The sequence below is a fragment of the Arachis hypogaea genome, chromosome 16 (genome assembly GCF_003086295.3).
Source record: "Arachis hypogaea cultivar Tifrunner chromosome 16, arahy.Tifrunner.gnm2.J5K5, whole genome shotgun sequence".
Lineage (NCBI taxonomy): Eukaryota > Viridiplantae > Streptophyta > Magnoliopsida > Fabales > Fabaceae > Arachis > Arachis hypogaea.
Genome location: NC_092051.1, coordinates 104043946 through 104058641, shown reverse-complemented (window position 1 = coordinate 104058641; position 14696 = coordinate 104043946). Strand labels below are relative to the sequence as shown.

At 31.1% G+C, this 14696-nt stretch overlaps 1 protein-coding gene across 1 annotated transcript; it reads left to right on the top strand.

Moving 5' to 3' along the window:
* The first annotated feature begins 238 nt into the window (after window positions 1-238).
* On the top strand, window positions 239-1232 carry LOC112754581 (transcription repressor OFP6). The gene has a single exon (XM_025802256.3). It carries the CDS (start codon window positions 437-439, stop codon window positions 1022-1024), a length of 588 nt encoding a protein of 195 aa, XP_025658041.1. The 5' UTR covers window positions 239-436; the 3' UTR covers window positions 1025-1232.
* The last annotated feature ends 13464 nt before the right edge of the window (window positions 1233-14696 follow it).

Here is a 14696-nt window from a genome sequence, read left to right as displayed (position 1 = left end):
ATATTCAATATATTGTTATAAGCAACTCCAATAGTAAAGTTAGAAATACAAAATCTAAAATTATTTTATTTAAAATAATTTAAATTTAAAATACAAAATAGTGTAAGAATAACTAAAAATATAAAAATAAAATAATTTTATTTTTTTAACATTGTTATCCAACTCTATCCGTTGTTCCAAATAGATGCTTATAGAATAGTTACAAGCTTAGAAACATCATGTACACTGATGTGGGCCTCAAATGGTCACATGCAAAATTAATTAAGATCCTTCCTCATTAGAGCTTAGTAATGGTACTTTACTCCTTTCTCATCCCCATAAATACAAAGCCTCTTTCCAAAGCAACCATCAAGAAAACACATACACTCTTTGACTCTTCTTCTCCTTCTTTGTTCCTCTGTTTCTGTGTATCAGTCACAGAAGAAAACACAGAGCAATGTCCACCTCCGCCAGAAAAAAGCTTCACCTGAACACAGTTTCAGTGAAACTAGGGTGTGGCAGCAGTTGCAGAAGGCCAAAACTCTCTCGAATATTCCACCCTAAACCAAAACCCAAGAACCCCACTCTCCAAAAACACAAACTTTTCAACCTCTCTTCTTGGAATCATAACGAGAACGACACCGCCACAAGCACCACCACCCCAACCAACACCACCTTCTCCCCTTGCTACATTGATTCCTCTCACTTCTCTGACTCATCAGAGAACGTAAAGGAAGCTCGGAGAGTCGGAGGTCTCGGACGAGCGGGCGGAGAAGGCGTGGCGGTGGAGAAAGACTCCGATGACCCTTACTTGGATTTCCGGCACTCCATGCTTCAGATGATTCTTGAGAACGAGATATACTCGAAGGAAGACCTGAGGGAGCTTCTCAACTGTTTTCTTCAGCTGAATTCACCCTATCACCATGGTGTTATAGTTAGAGCTTTCACTGAGATCTGGAATGGGGTCTTCTCTGTAAGGTCAAGTTCTTCAGCCAGGTTTCACTTCAACCGTAATAATAATAATAAGCCATTCCACCTTGTATAGAGAATCACAATCTTTTAATTAGTAGCTAGATAGTAGTTATTACTCATTTTACTAGGGAAGTGTTATTTTCATAGAAGAAATGTTTGATGTTTGTGAATTGTGATGGGAGAGATCAGAATGAAGAACTAAATAGCTCTTCTGACGAGTGATGCGGACTCTGTAAAATTTGTTTCTTTTGTGAAAATAGAATTTCCTGAGTTGGTAAACATTCTCCACTCTTTCTATTAACCTCACTTTGTTTAATTGTCTAGCAATATGTGATCAAATTCTTACAGCAAGTGAAAATGATGACCGTATTAATGTACAATTGCTCTTCATAATTCTTGAAGTGGGATTAATTAATTCTTCCTCATTGTTATTAGAAACATCAATACTATGCATAAAAAAAATTAAAAAACACAATGAAATACATATTAAAATATAAAATATATATTAAAATAAATTAAATAACATATATATTTATTCCGAAATATATAATAATAACTGATTTAATAATTAGTTTTTTTTGTTTAAATGAAAATAATTTTTTATCAAACTAAAGGAAAAATGATATATACATTATATTTTTTGTTCTATACTTTATATATTCATCTTTTATGTTCTTATATTAAAATAATTAATAAAAATAAAAAAAATAATTTATCTTTTATATTATAAAAGGATTTAGCTAATATTTGTTGTAAGAATTCATGATAAAGTTACTATTAGAAAAAAAATTTAAATATTTATATTTAATGAATGTAAAATAAATACATTGAAAATTTAAATTTTTTATATTTTTAATAATGTTTTTAATTAATAAACTTAACATATGGATTTAGAATACAAAATAAATAAACCCTTATAAAAAAATATATATTTAGTAGTATATAAAAAAATTATAAACATAATTTGTCTATTTAGATATCTTAATTTATAAGAGAAATGATAATAATTATAACGCTTTTATTTATAATCTTTAATTTCAATGTATATTTTCTGTTTTAGTATAAAAAAATGTCTTTATAAAGAATGTGTACATAAAAAATAGTATATGCAACATTTCTCTAATTTATAAATGAATCATAAAAAATAAAATAAAAAAATATAGTAGTTTCCTTGACCCTGATACGAAATAGAATGATTAATGCACTTTGTCATGGAGTGTATGGTGTGTGGCTTTATCAAGTATTGGAAGGACTCTATCCAACCGGTATGCATGGTCCCCAAGTATACGTTTGGCATGTGGGATTTGGTCAACAATAGTTACCAAGTTTTGAGTGACATGGTGATGGACTCATGGTGGGAATTGCGAACGAAATACGCATTGGGATTGGATTCTAATTATAGGTTCTTTTTTATTTTCAAGATAATACTCAATTTAGTTTTTTAATTTGCATGGAGAGTGGGTAAAACTCAGGTGAAGTCGATTTCACGTGAAGTTGATATTTGAGAGTTGTTAGATGAAAATTTAGTCAAATCAGTCAAATCATCTAATGGCTCTCAGGTATTAACTTCACGTAAAGTCGACTGCACCTGAATTTTTACCCGGAGAGCGGATCATCTCCAGTGAAGAAAAAACTGGATGGTGTCAATTGTGCTCTCTCACCCTTTATTATTCTTTCTCTCATATTTAATTTTGGTCTTACTTATAAAATTAATGGTAAAAGATTATACCTCATTTTCTCAAGTGTTAAAAAAACTGGAGAAGATCCATTTTCAATTTACACAAATTTTAATTTAGTTTTTAAAATTTTAATTATCTTTATTTAGTTTTTAAATTTTGTAATTATGACTCATATTAGTCCCTAAAATATAACGCTTACGTAAATACTCAGATATCACGTTAGACTTGTAAAATAATGTCATTTTTTATTTTAGCACTCAAATAAACTAAAAAAAATACCGAAAGTGATATTTATTGAAATTTTTTCTTCTAAAACAAGTAATTTCACATAGTTTTTTTGGTTATTTGAGTACAAAAACTAAAATGGCATTATTTTATAAATTATTAAGTTATAGCATGATATTTGGTTGTCCATGTCAACGTTTCATTAATTTTTTTATCGAAAATTGTTTCAAAGACTAATATGAATTATATTTGTAAAATTTGGAGACTAAAAAAAATAATTAAAATTTTAGAAATTAAATTAAGACTCACATACAATTTTCGAAACTAAATTAAGTATTAATTCCACTTTTTTTTTTGTATAAAAATAAAATAGTAATATAATCTAATACTGTAATTTTTATATTTTTTGAAGTACGAAAGATATACAAATTAAAAGATTCGATTTTTGTATCTTAAATTTTTTTTTCTAATAAAAACCTTTCGCTTTAATTTTTATACTTTTCACAATGTTCTAATTTCTATTTTTTAATTAAATAATTTTATATTTAAAAATAACATTTTACCGGTCCACATTTCAAAAATACACGGTTACTATTCCAATATAAAAAATAAAGTGCTATAATTATAAGTATGGTCTCTTCCCCGACGGACAGTTGATTTAATTACTGACTTAATTTCACTGAGACGATATGAGTAGAAATTTTGGGGACCGACTCCAGTGCATTTTCCAATGTTGTTATTAAAGTTCGCTACTCTCTGCTCTCTTTTTCCTTTCTAGTATATTTGCTCGTTGCAATGGGGAAGCTTATTGCCTTCTCAACTTTTAAAAAGTGGTACATATTGGAAGGATTTAGCAATAAAGTGAAGGTGATTATATATTAGTTAAATAAGAAAGATAAATAAAAAATAATTTTATTTCAATTTTTTTTTACATTTGTATCCCAAAAAAAAAAAAATAAAAAATATGAAAGTCCAAATTGATAGCATATCAAAGTGAGTTAAACTCTATTTTGATCTTTGAGATTGACGAGTTGCACTGATTTGATCTCTGACTTTTCAATTGCCGCAATTTAATTCTTCAGATTAAAAAAAGTGCCCCAATATAGTTTCTCGTGTATCTTCGGTCGCCAAAACTTAACACGCTTAGTAGACATATTAAAACGACGTGGTATGTGTTTTGGTGCTAAAGAAGGCACTAAATAACGTTGTTTGGGGGTTTGAACAATACTAAAATGTTATACCTCTCCCTTTTAATATTGTTCAAACCCTGAAATGACATCATTTAGTGCTCTTTTAGCGTCAAAACGTGTAAAACGTCGTTTTAATATATCCAACATAGTAAGATTTGAGCTATCTCACTAACAGTGTTGAGAAGGGACTATATTGGTGCACTTTTTTAAATATGGAGAATCAAATTGTAGCAATTAGAAAGTCAGGGAGCAAATTAGTGCAACTCGCCAATCTCAAGAATCAAAGTGGAGCTTAACTCAACCAAAGTTTGAGACAAGATCCTTGACAGCATAAAAATGTTAAATAACAAAGGCTTTGATAAACCACTATTTTATGGTATATTTTGGATTGAATTGAGTGGATTTTGTCAACTATTCTCACATTTATTCATGTAAATTGCATGTTTTTAAGTTTTCTTCCTAATTTTGTGCTATGATTGAAAACATGCTTCTTTGGCCTTAAAATTAATAATTTTTAATCCTCTTTTATTATCATTCGATGCCGTGATATGTGCATTAAGTGATTACAGGATTTATAGAGCAGGAATGACATAGAGGATGAAGAGGAAGCATGCTAAAGTGGAAGGACACAAGAATTGGAGATTTGAGAAGCTGGAAGCGACGCGTATGCGTGACTGACGCGTACGCATGACCTTGCGCATAGTTCAGTGAGGTGTACGTGTGGCTGACGCGTACGCATGACAAGCGTCACGTGCCTCAGTAAAGCGAATTCGCTGGGGACGATTTTTTGGTTGCTTTTGACCCAGTTTCAGCCCCGAAAACTTAGACAAGAGGCTGCAGAGTGGAGCTGAAAGGAGGATTCATTCACTTTTCATTCATACACACTTTAGGTTTTAGATGTAGAATTCTAGAGAGAGAGGAGTCTCTCTCCTCTCTCTAGGTTTAAGGTTTTTTCTTTCAATTTCTCCTTAGGTTTAGGTTTCAGCCTTATTTTAATTTAATTTTCTCTTACTTTTATTTGTTCTAACACTTTAGTTATCTACTTCTTTTATTGATTCCTTTATTTTACTAATTTAGTTTGAGTCTATGTGTTATTCTCAATTTTCATTAATGCAATTTATGTTTCATGTTTCTTATTGTTCAATTGCTTTGTTATTGTTATTTCTTTGCTTTGGTTAGTCTTAGAATTTCCTATGTCTTGTCAATTTTCTATGTTTTTATTTTATACCTTCTAAGTATTTGATAAAATGCTTGGGTGAATTTTAATTTAGATTTTTATGTTCTTGACTTGGAATGATTAATTAGAGACTCTTGAGTTATCAAATTTCTTTTGTTGATTGGTGATTGAAAGTTGCTAGTTGATTTGAGCCTCACTAAATCTAGTCTTTGATTAGGACTTGTGAACGTAAGTCGATTTTACTCGCTTGACTTTCCTTCATTTGTTAGAGGATAACTAAGTGAAAGTAATTTACATTTACCATCACAATTGACGATAATAATGAAGATATGACTTCTAATTCTCTTTCCTTACTAAGAGTTTTTTTAGTTATTAATTTATTTTCTTGCCATTTTACTTTCTTGTTTCTTATTACAAAACCCAAAAATATACTTTTCTATAGTCAATAATAAACTACACTTCCCTGTAATTCCTTTGAGAGACGACTCAAGGTTTAAATATTTCAATTAATTTTATTGGGTTTGCTTAAGTGACAAACAATTTAAACGTCGAGCGAAGATAATTTGTTGGTTTAAAACTATACTTGCAATACAACAATTTTGTGAAAATTTTTATCGATATTTTTCCTCCGTGAGGCTTCGCTCAACTTATTCACAATTTATTATTGAAAATACTTGCCAAAATATATGTTAACGGTGAAAATTTTTTGTTAAGGAAAAATAATTTTTTTTTTATAAATATTACAAATAAATTAGTGCAAGGAAAAAGAAATTTGAAAAAAAATTGGTGAAAAAAATTTAAAAAATAGAAAATTCAAAAATAAAAAGTAAAATATAAAAGATCCAGAGAGATCATCATTATAAGTAGAAATTTTAGAAAAAAAATCTAAAAATTCAACAAAAAGAGATAAAAAAGATTTTTTGAAGATTGTTGAAGGTATTCTAAAGAACTAATGAAGCTAACATTCTTAGTATACAATCTTTTCACTACATCCTTTTATTTTAATTTTTTTTTCAAATCTAATATATAAATCTCATCATTTCTTTTAAATTTAGTACAACCCATTAAAGTTAAAAAAAAAAAACCTGAAAGAAGAAAATAGAAGAAATAAAGGCTTATTTTAATAATATGTCAAGCGTTCTTGATCTCTATGATTCTACGAATATATATTTGTTGCATCTGAGTTTGTGAAATATAAGATTGTAAGATGTGAGCACAGAATAATATTTAAAGTGTGTAAAAGAAGTGTAGTGTGTTGGAAATGTATTTTGTGTGTGGCAAGCTTTACGAAAGAAAAGCAAGGGTATTCTTATTATTCTTATTATTATTTATTGTCTAATTTTTTTATTTTCTTCTCAATATCATTATGTCTTTTCCTTATCCGATCTTTTGTCTTCTCATGTTTCTTTTCCTTGTTGAAAGACTGTTCATTTTTTTGTTTTCATGATTTTTTATTTAATTTTTTTCTCGTCATCAATTATCCAGCTTTTTTGTCTTCTCATATTTTTTTTCCGCTTTTTAAGAAAGAATGGTGTACTAACTACCACTAGGTTGTTAAACTTTTTGTGACCTTAATACGATATTTTATATATGGAAAAATATAGGTAGAAAATAAAAATACTAAACAATGTGAACAATGGATATATTGGATGTTCATTTTATTAGGTGTGATGATTATTTTAATATTAAAATTTAGGTATGTAATTTTGAAGTGTAGTGTGTTTTAATTTGATTGGTAGTTGTTCATATTGTTCAAGAAAGTTATTGGTTACCTAGCATTACCCTATATATTATCTAAATCAAAAGCGTATTTAAAAATATAAATAACTACTAAGTATAGTTATCAGGATCGAATCGATGATCAAACCGGTTAAGTTATTGAGTCACTGAGTCATTGGTATAATCGGTAAGTCACTGATTGAACTGATTGACTCGATCCTATATAAATAAAAAACAAAACATAGCGAAAATTTAGAATTAAAAATTTAAAATACATATTTTTACTAATATTTTAAAAATATCTAGCTATTCTAAACAATATGGAACAGAAACAATAAGTATTTTGTTAATTTTACTCTATCATAAATATTTTTATTTTGTTTTTATATTGAAATAACTATTATTTTTGAATTTTAATAATTTATTAATTAGTTTATATCTATTATACTATTATATACTACAAGTATTTATTGAAAAATAATATTAATAGATATTATATAATTATGAAAAAAATAATAATAAGTGAGTTTATAATTACTGTTAAATAAAAATATAATAAATTGAGAATGAGTGAACTTATAACTAATATTAAAATAAATTAAATAGAAATAAATTATTTGCAGGAAGATATCAATATGTATTTTAATTTGCATAAATACTAGTAACAAGCAAGTTAGCTTGGTGGTTGTGGCTACCGTTTATCTCCTTGAGGGTGTTCAAATCCCATTTATTTCATTTTAAAGAAATTTTAAAATTGAATCGATTCGGTCGGATCGGTCTTTACCGAGTTTGACCTATTTTTACCGGTTCACTCCGAATTTAGCTTATTTGTACCAGTTTCTTACCTTATACAGTCTAATCATCAGACCGAACCGTTATAAGATCCGGTTCACCGGTTTTAATAACAATGCTACTAAGTCATTTGTTATATCAAAGATTACAATATGATTTATCCCATAATTTTTTTAGTTTATTTCTTTTGTACTTTTTATAATTATTAAATCAAGATTTTTGTAAATAATATAATATTATCATAATATGATATATCTTATAACTCTTCAAATTAATCAATAATAGAAATTAAAAGAAGATAAGGATACATTCTCTCATCTCACAACCCAATTGTCACAGCCTTGGACATACTCTAACTCTACCTTACCGGCACTCGAACTTACTCAACCTCTTGAACTAAGATCAAGTTAGCCTAACCCTCGGTATTTAGCAAGAAAGTTAAGAACACAAGAGAACACAAGAGAAAGAAAGCTTTGGTGGAAAGAACACTCTATTACTCAAGTGTTTATTACGAGTGACTCACACACATAACTCACACTAACTCTCACCTCCTATTTATAGCCATCTACCTCCTTAATGGATGGTTAGGATTAAATCTAATCAACGGTCCAGATTAATTATCTAGAACCTTCATTACAAATATCTATCCTACTACAACTTTCTATATACTTCTAGATTCTTCCATACTACTCTTCATACTCCTATATACATCCACACTCTTCTAGAATACTCTATGGCCTTCCAGAGTCTTATAGAATCTTCTAGAGTATTCCGAGACCTTCTAGGATATTCTAGAATATTTTGGAACCATCTAGAGCATTCTCAAATACTCCAAAAAATTCTACAAATATTGTTAAATCTAACCTTCTAAAATTTATCGTGACACAATGCTCTCATAGAGTTTGAAGAAGTGTAGTGCAAAGTTTTTGTACACATTGTACTTCTCTGTCATTGTTCAACAAAAGTTGGTAAGATCTTGTTCCATCAAACACAACTAACATGTCAAATATAAAAACACATACCAGATACATAATACACAACCTAAGACTAAAGATGAAAAATTCCTGATAGTTTTTAACAATGAAAACTTGAGAAAAGATCTACATGGGTACGAAAATAACTTGATAGAAAAATTACTGACCAATAAAAGTATTAACAACGTATAGATATAATCTGCAATGTTAAACATTTGGAAGAAACCAAAAGGACTGAGAGAAATAAAGTTAAAACCTAGATCTACCAAATCCTTTTTTTTTTTCAGTAAGAGGCATATCTAAATAGAGTGTTAAAAAGGAGCCCATGGTATTTTAGAAACTCGTGGTTTCTCATAAAAAAATGTGATAGAAGCAAAGATATCGATAATAATGACCATTGAACCACTACAAGTAGAGGCAGAACAGAATGGAAGCATCGAGAATGTAGAAGAAAAACAAAGAGGAAAGAAACAAAGAAGGAAGAGATTAAGGAGAAAGAAAAATCGTTAATTCTAACAACCTTGGAGGAAGTTACAAACACAAAAACAGCAAAGGAAACACCAAAACAAGGGAACAAAACTTGGAAGAAGCAAGCAAGATAGACGGCAACATCAACAAAAAGTGGAAAAGAAAATGCAGATTTTAGAGGACTGAAGAGGAAGGCACTAGAGTATAAGGAGATATAGATTGACAGCTCTGAGGTGAAGATGATAAAGATTAAATTAGATCCCAAATTTCCAACAGCAGAGGATGCCTAGCAGTTCTGCCAAAGGCCATGAAGTTGATCAGTTGAAACTGTTGTGGACTTGGAAACCCATGGATAGTTCAAGCTCTAACAAAGCTTATTAAGAGGACCCAACCCTGTCTTCCTCATGGAGACGAGGAGAAAAGAAATAGAAATGATGAGAATAAGATATAAAGAAGGGGTGGCTAATATAGTAGCAGTGGATTGCGAGGGTGAAGTTAGACGAAGAGCTGGGGCCTACCAATTTTATGGGACAGCACTATCAAGGTAGAAATTAGATCTTTATCTACCAATCACATAGATATAGAGGTGGCGATGCTGAAAACTGAGCAAAGGTGGAGAGAAACTGGATTTTATGGAAAGTCGAAGAATGAAAATAAATACATCAGGTGAGATCTCTTAAAGTTGCTAGGGAGAAATTCTAACATAGCATGGATAGGGTTCGAGGATTTCAATCAAACCATGGGACAAGAAGAGAAGCAAGGGGGAATCTGATTACCTATTCGCAGGTTCAAGGCTTTAGAAATGCTGTCCAAATAAATGAACTACTTGATCTTGGCTTTTGGGTCACTCGTTTACGTGGACAAATGGCCAATCGGGGGAAGATAACATACAAGAAAGATTAGATAGGAATTTGGCAACTATGGAATGGAAACAAACCTTTTCGAAAATAATTGTTCAACATCTTAGCAGACACAAATCAGATCATAGTCCCATTTTAATGGATATGATAGGTGAGAAAAGTCGAAGAAGAAAGATTCTCCACATATTCAGATTTAAAGAATGTTGGCTAAGTAATAAAGAGTGCAAGAAGACCATGGAAAAAGAATGGAAAGAAAAAGACGGACCCATACAAGGAAGAATAGCTAGCTGCAAGAAGGAGTTAGAGAGATGGGGGGACTCTTTGAAAACATACCAAAGAATATAAGAAAATTTCAAAACAAACTCTTAACACTTTAACACCATAAAACAGGAGGAAGGAATCGTCTTGCAAATTAAAAAAATAGAGGCGAACTTGGATGAAGCAGTCAAGGAGGAAGAAATTTAGTGGGCTCAAAGATCACGAATCAATTGGCTTAAGCATGGAGACCAAAATTCTAGATTCTTCAATCATAAAGTCTCACAAAGAAAGAGTAAGAATTTGGTGAAAGCCATCAAGTATGATTCGTGAGTAACATATAAAGACGAGGAGAGAATTGAAGAGGTGATGGTAGGCTATTTTGAAAACATCTTCAGGTCAGAGGGTGTGGATGAAGCAAGACAAATGGCTGAAGTAGTGAAGAATATGGTTAACGCACAGAAAAGAGACTTCCTAGATTAACTTTTCACTACAGAAGAGGTAATCCAAGCCCTCAAACAGATGCATCCAACCAAAGCATTGGGACCCGATGGTATGCCAACACTCTTTTTACAGAAAATATGAAAATTGTGGGTAATGATATTAATGCATATGTTCTTAATATTCTAAATTATGAAGTCGATCCTTTCCCTATTAATTCAACCCATATTTGTATGATTCCAAAAATTAAAGACCCTAGACATACCAAAAACTTTAGGCCTATTTTCTTATGAAATATTATTTTCAAATTAGTTACCAAAACTATTGTAAATAGACTAAAACAAAACCTTACGGTTATTGTTGGAGAGTTCCAAAGTGCATTTGTGCAGGACAGGTTAATCACTGACAACGAATTAGTGGCATTTGAAAATTTTTATTATATGAAAAAGAAGGTGACATGTCAAACGAGGTACATCAAACTCAAATTAGACATGGCCAAGGCATATGAAAGAATAGAATGGAGCTTTCTAGAAGAGGTCATGATATCAATGAATTTATGACAAAAATGGATGAATTTAGTTCAAAGATGTGTCTCGACGGTGACTTTCTCAGTTTTGATTAATGAAATTCTAAGCAAACCGATTCTACCAACAAGAGGCTTGAGGCGAGGAGACCCACTATCTTCTTATCTCTTTGTTTTGTGTGCAAAAGTACTCTCAGGACTCCTAATCAAGACCCAAAACAATGAAATTATCGGAGAAATTAGAGTTATCCAACAAGTCCCCTAAATAAACCATCTTTTCTTTGCAGACAATAGTATTTTATTCTCCAAAGCATCAGACCAAGACATCAAGGATATTAAGGAAGTTCTCATCCAATACCAGACAGTTTCAGGCCAACGAATTAATCTGGATAAGTCAAAAATTTCTTTCAGCCAAAACGTGCCTATTATCAGACAAAATCTTATCCAGGACTAGTTAGGGATAAAGGCGGTGGAACAATACTCCAAGTACTTGGGTTTGCCCACTTTCGTGGAAAGATCTTTTTGTTTTACTCAGGAGAGCGTTTGGAAGAAGTTCAATGGATGAAAAGAGAAATATCTCTCAAGAGTGGGTAAGGTGACACTAATAAAAGTGATTACATAATCGATTCCTACTTATATCATGGAATGTTTCCAATTTTTCAAAGGACTTTATCAACACCTACATGCCATGATAAGAAGGTTTTACTGGGGAAGTAGGAATGACAAAAGGAAGATACATTAGATTAATCGGGATAAATTTTGTTCTAGCTAATTAGAAGTTGGTCTAAGATTCCAAAACAAGGGTGGAGGCTAATGACAAGATCTGAGTCTATAGCAGCAAGAGTCCTAAAAGCAAGGTATTTTCCAAGAATCGATTTTGTAGAAGCATCAACATGCCATGCACTAAGCTACACAGGAGAAGTATTTTGAATGCAAAAGAAGTTCTTAAATTAGGTATGGTGGAAGATAGAAAATGGTAGGTTTGTAAAAGTTTGGGGGAACCATGGTTACTAGAATAAAACAATCACATAATATGGAGTCCAATTAACACTTTAGATGAGAATACAACTGTCAGAGAGTTAATCAATGATGAAGGAAAAGAATGGGATGCAATGAAGATTAGGAACATGTTCATGAATTTTGAAGTCCAACAAATTCTAAGAATTCCACTACCAGTAATAGCACAGCATGATCAATATTATTGAAAATTCTCAAAAAACGGAGAATACAGAGTCTAGGATGCATACCACAGGGTCATAAAGCAAAGACAAATCCAGAACAGAAGTGGGTTACCAACAAACCTAGAAAACCTTGATGGAAATGTCTTTGGTAAGCAAAAGTCCACCCAATGAAATTCATTGTGTCTAGAGAATTCTTAATAGATCATTGCCAACAAGAGTGAACCTGCAAAAGAGATATGTAAATTGCATTGTCCTCTGTCTTCACTATTGGAAGAACGAAGAATTTGAAACTCACCTTTTAATCTTTTCAAGAATTGTGATTTTGCTCAAAGGTTTTGGTTTCAATCTCCTTTGGCAATTCGGACAATTGGAAATCCATTTATGGAAGCTCCGAAGTTGATTGAATTTTTATTGGAATTCATTGATCCTTAATTTCAATGTTTGTTATACAACTACCTTCTATCTTTTTGAACATCTCACTGCCAACTTGTCTTTGAGAACAAAGATTCTCCCATAGAAGCTACAGATTAAGCAAGAAGAAAGCATGAGGAGTTCCTTTTGGCATTGAGAACCATCGATGTCGAGCTCTAATCACCGCTCCCTGGCTCCACTAGCTTCGATAGATAACTTAGTCTACCTGCCAATTCAATTAAAATAAATGTTGATACATCTACTTGTGAAAATGGCACAGTTGCCATTGGAGTAGTGGCAAGAGATGATTTTGATAACATCTTAATGGCTAGAACGTGGAACGGAGATTTATCCCTTAATTCTCAAGAAGTTGGGGCATTGGCTTCTTTGATGTCATTGTGAAAAATGATAATATAGAAGTCATCCAAAGTCTCAGGTCTAACAAAAGGTAGAGAACAATAATTTTAGATCCTTCATTGTTGATTGTTTTAATTTAGCAACTAGTTTAAGATCAATATTTTTTTCTCATGTAAAAAAAAGTGGGAATAGTATAGCTCGTGAATTGACAAAAATGACTCTTATTAATTTAAATGAAATGTGGATCGAAGATGTTCCAATCAATATTTGTAATCTTGTTTTTTTGGACACCATTAATCTTAATCGTGAATGATAGCTACCTATTTAAACTATAAAAAAAATCAGAAAACTGGTTAAATTATTTTTGTCTAATATTTCTAAGGTTTTTATTTCAAGTTTAATCATGAGTTAGGATTAAACTTGATTTCGTAATATATATATATATATATATATATATATATATATATGTCTGTCTTTGCTCTATTCTTCCTTTAATTTTTTTTTTGTTTACCCTGATTATCCGAATATGTTATATTCTTCAATACGTGTGTACGCTCACGATTTTCTTTTACTTTTTTCAGGCTTTTTATTTGTTAATTCTTTCTAAATATACATGTATATAAGTCTACCTTGAGTCGTACCACCTTATTATCATTGACTTATGACTCGAGCATAAGGATTTGAATGTTAGGGTGTTACAGAAGCCCAACGCCAAGTTGGGTGTCCAACTCCAGAGCCTCCAAGCCTGACACCCTGCCTCCAAGACCGGCGTCTCTACCCCCAAGCCAAGCGCCCAATTGGATACCAAACTTCACTCTCCAAGCCCGGCACCTTCGTGATCCTGGAAGGGCAAAAATTCAGGAGTGGCGCTGTTATAGCCCAATTTTTAGTATATATAGATCATGCCGAAAATTGAGTGCTATTAACTTGCCAAAAAAAAGTTGGACCCTTATAAGAGTTGGAAGAAATAGACCCTTATCTCTCACCTAATATTTTTCAACGACCTCCTTTTATTTGAAAAAGCATCCACTCAACAGTTTGGTAAAATCCAAGATATTTTGAAGGACTTCTACCTTATTGTGGGAATAAAGGTTAACCAAACCAAATTCTTTATTGTGTTTTTCAAGAATACCGTAAACCAGGTTAAAACAGAGATAATGGAAGTATTGAATTTCAGGATAATAAACAAATAAAATAAATATATATTACCAAAAAGAGCAAAACTTTTAAATAAGAAAAAAGGTTTTTGGGTTTTAATTTTCAGTTATGTTTTTCTATAACCAATATTGCTATCTTATTATTATTATTTTTTGTTTAGTATTAAGAAAGGGCTAAAGTTCAAGAAAGAAATCATATTACAAATTAAACGAGGTAAGGAGGCTTCTTGTTCATCATTTATTAAGAGTTTATTAGTAACTTTTGTAGGAGGTACATTCGAAAACTGAAAATTTGGGTCTAATTCTAAACTTTTTCGATTTAGGCAATAAGCACAT

What these genes read in the sequence shown, in the direction of transcription:
- LOC112754581 (XM_025802256.3), top strand. Translation starts at nt 437, where the DNA reads ATGTCCACCTCCGCCAGAAAAAAGCTTCACCTGAACACAGTTTCAGTG.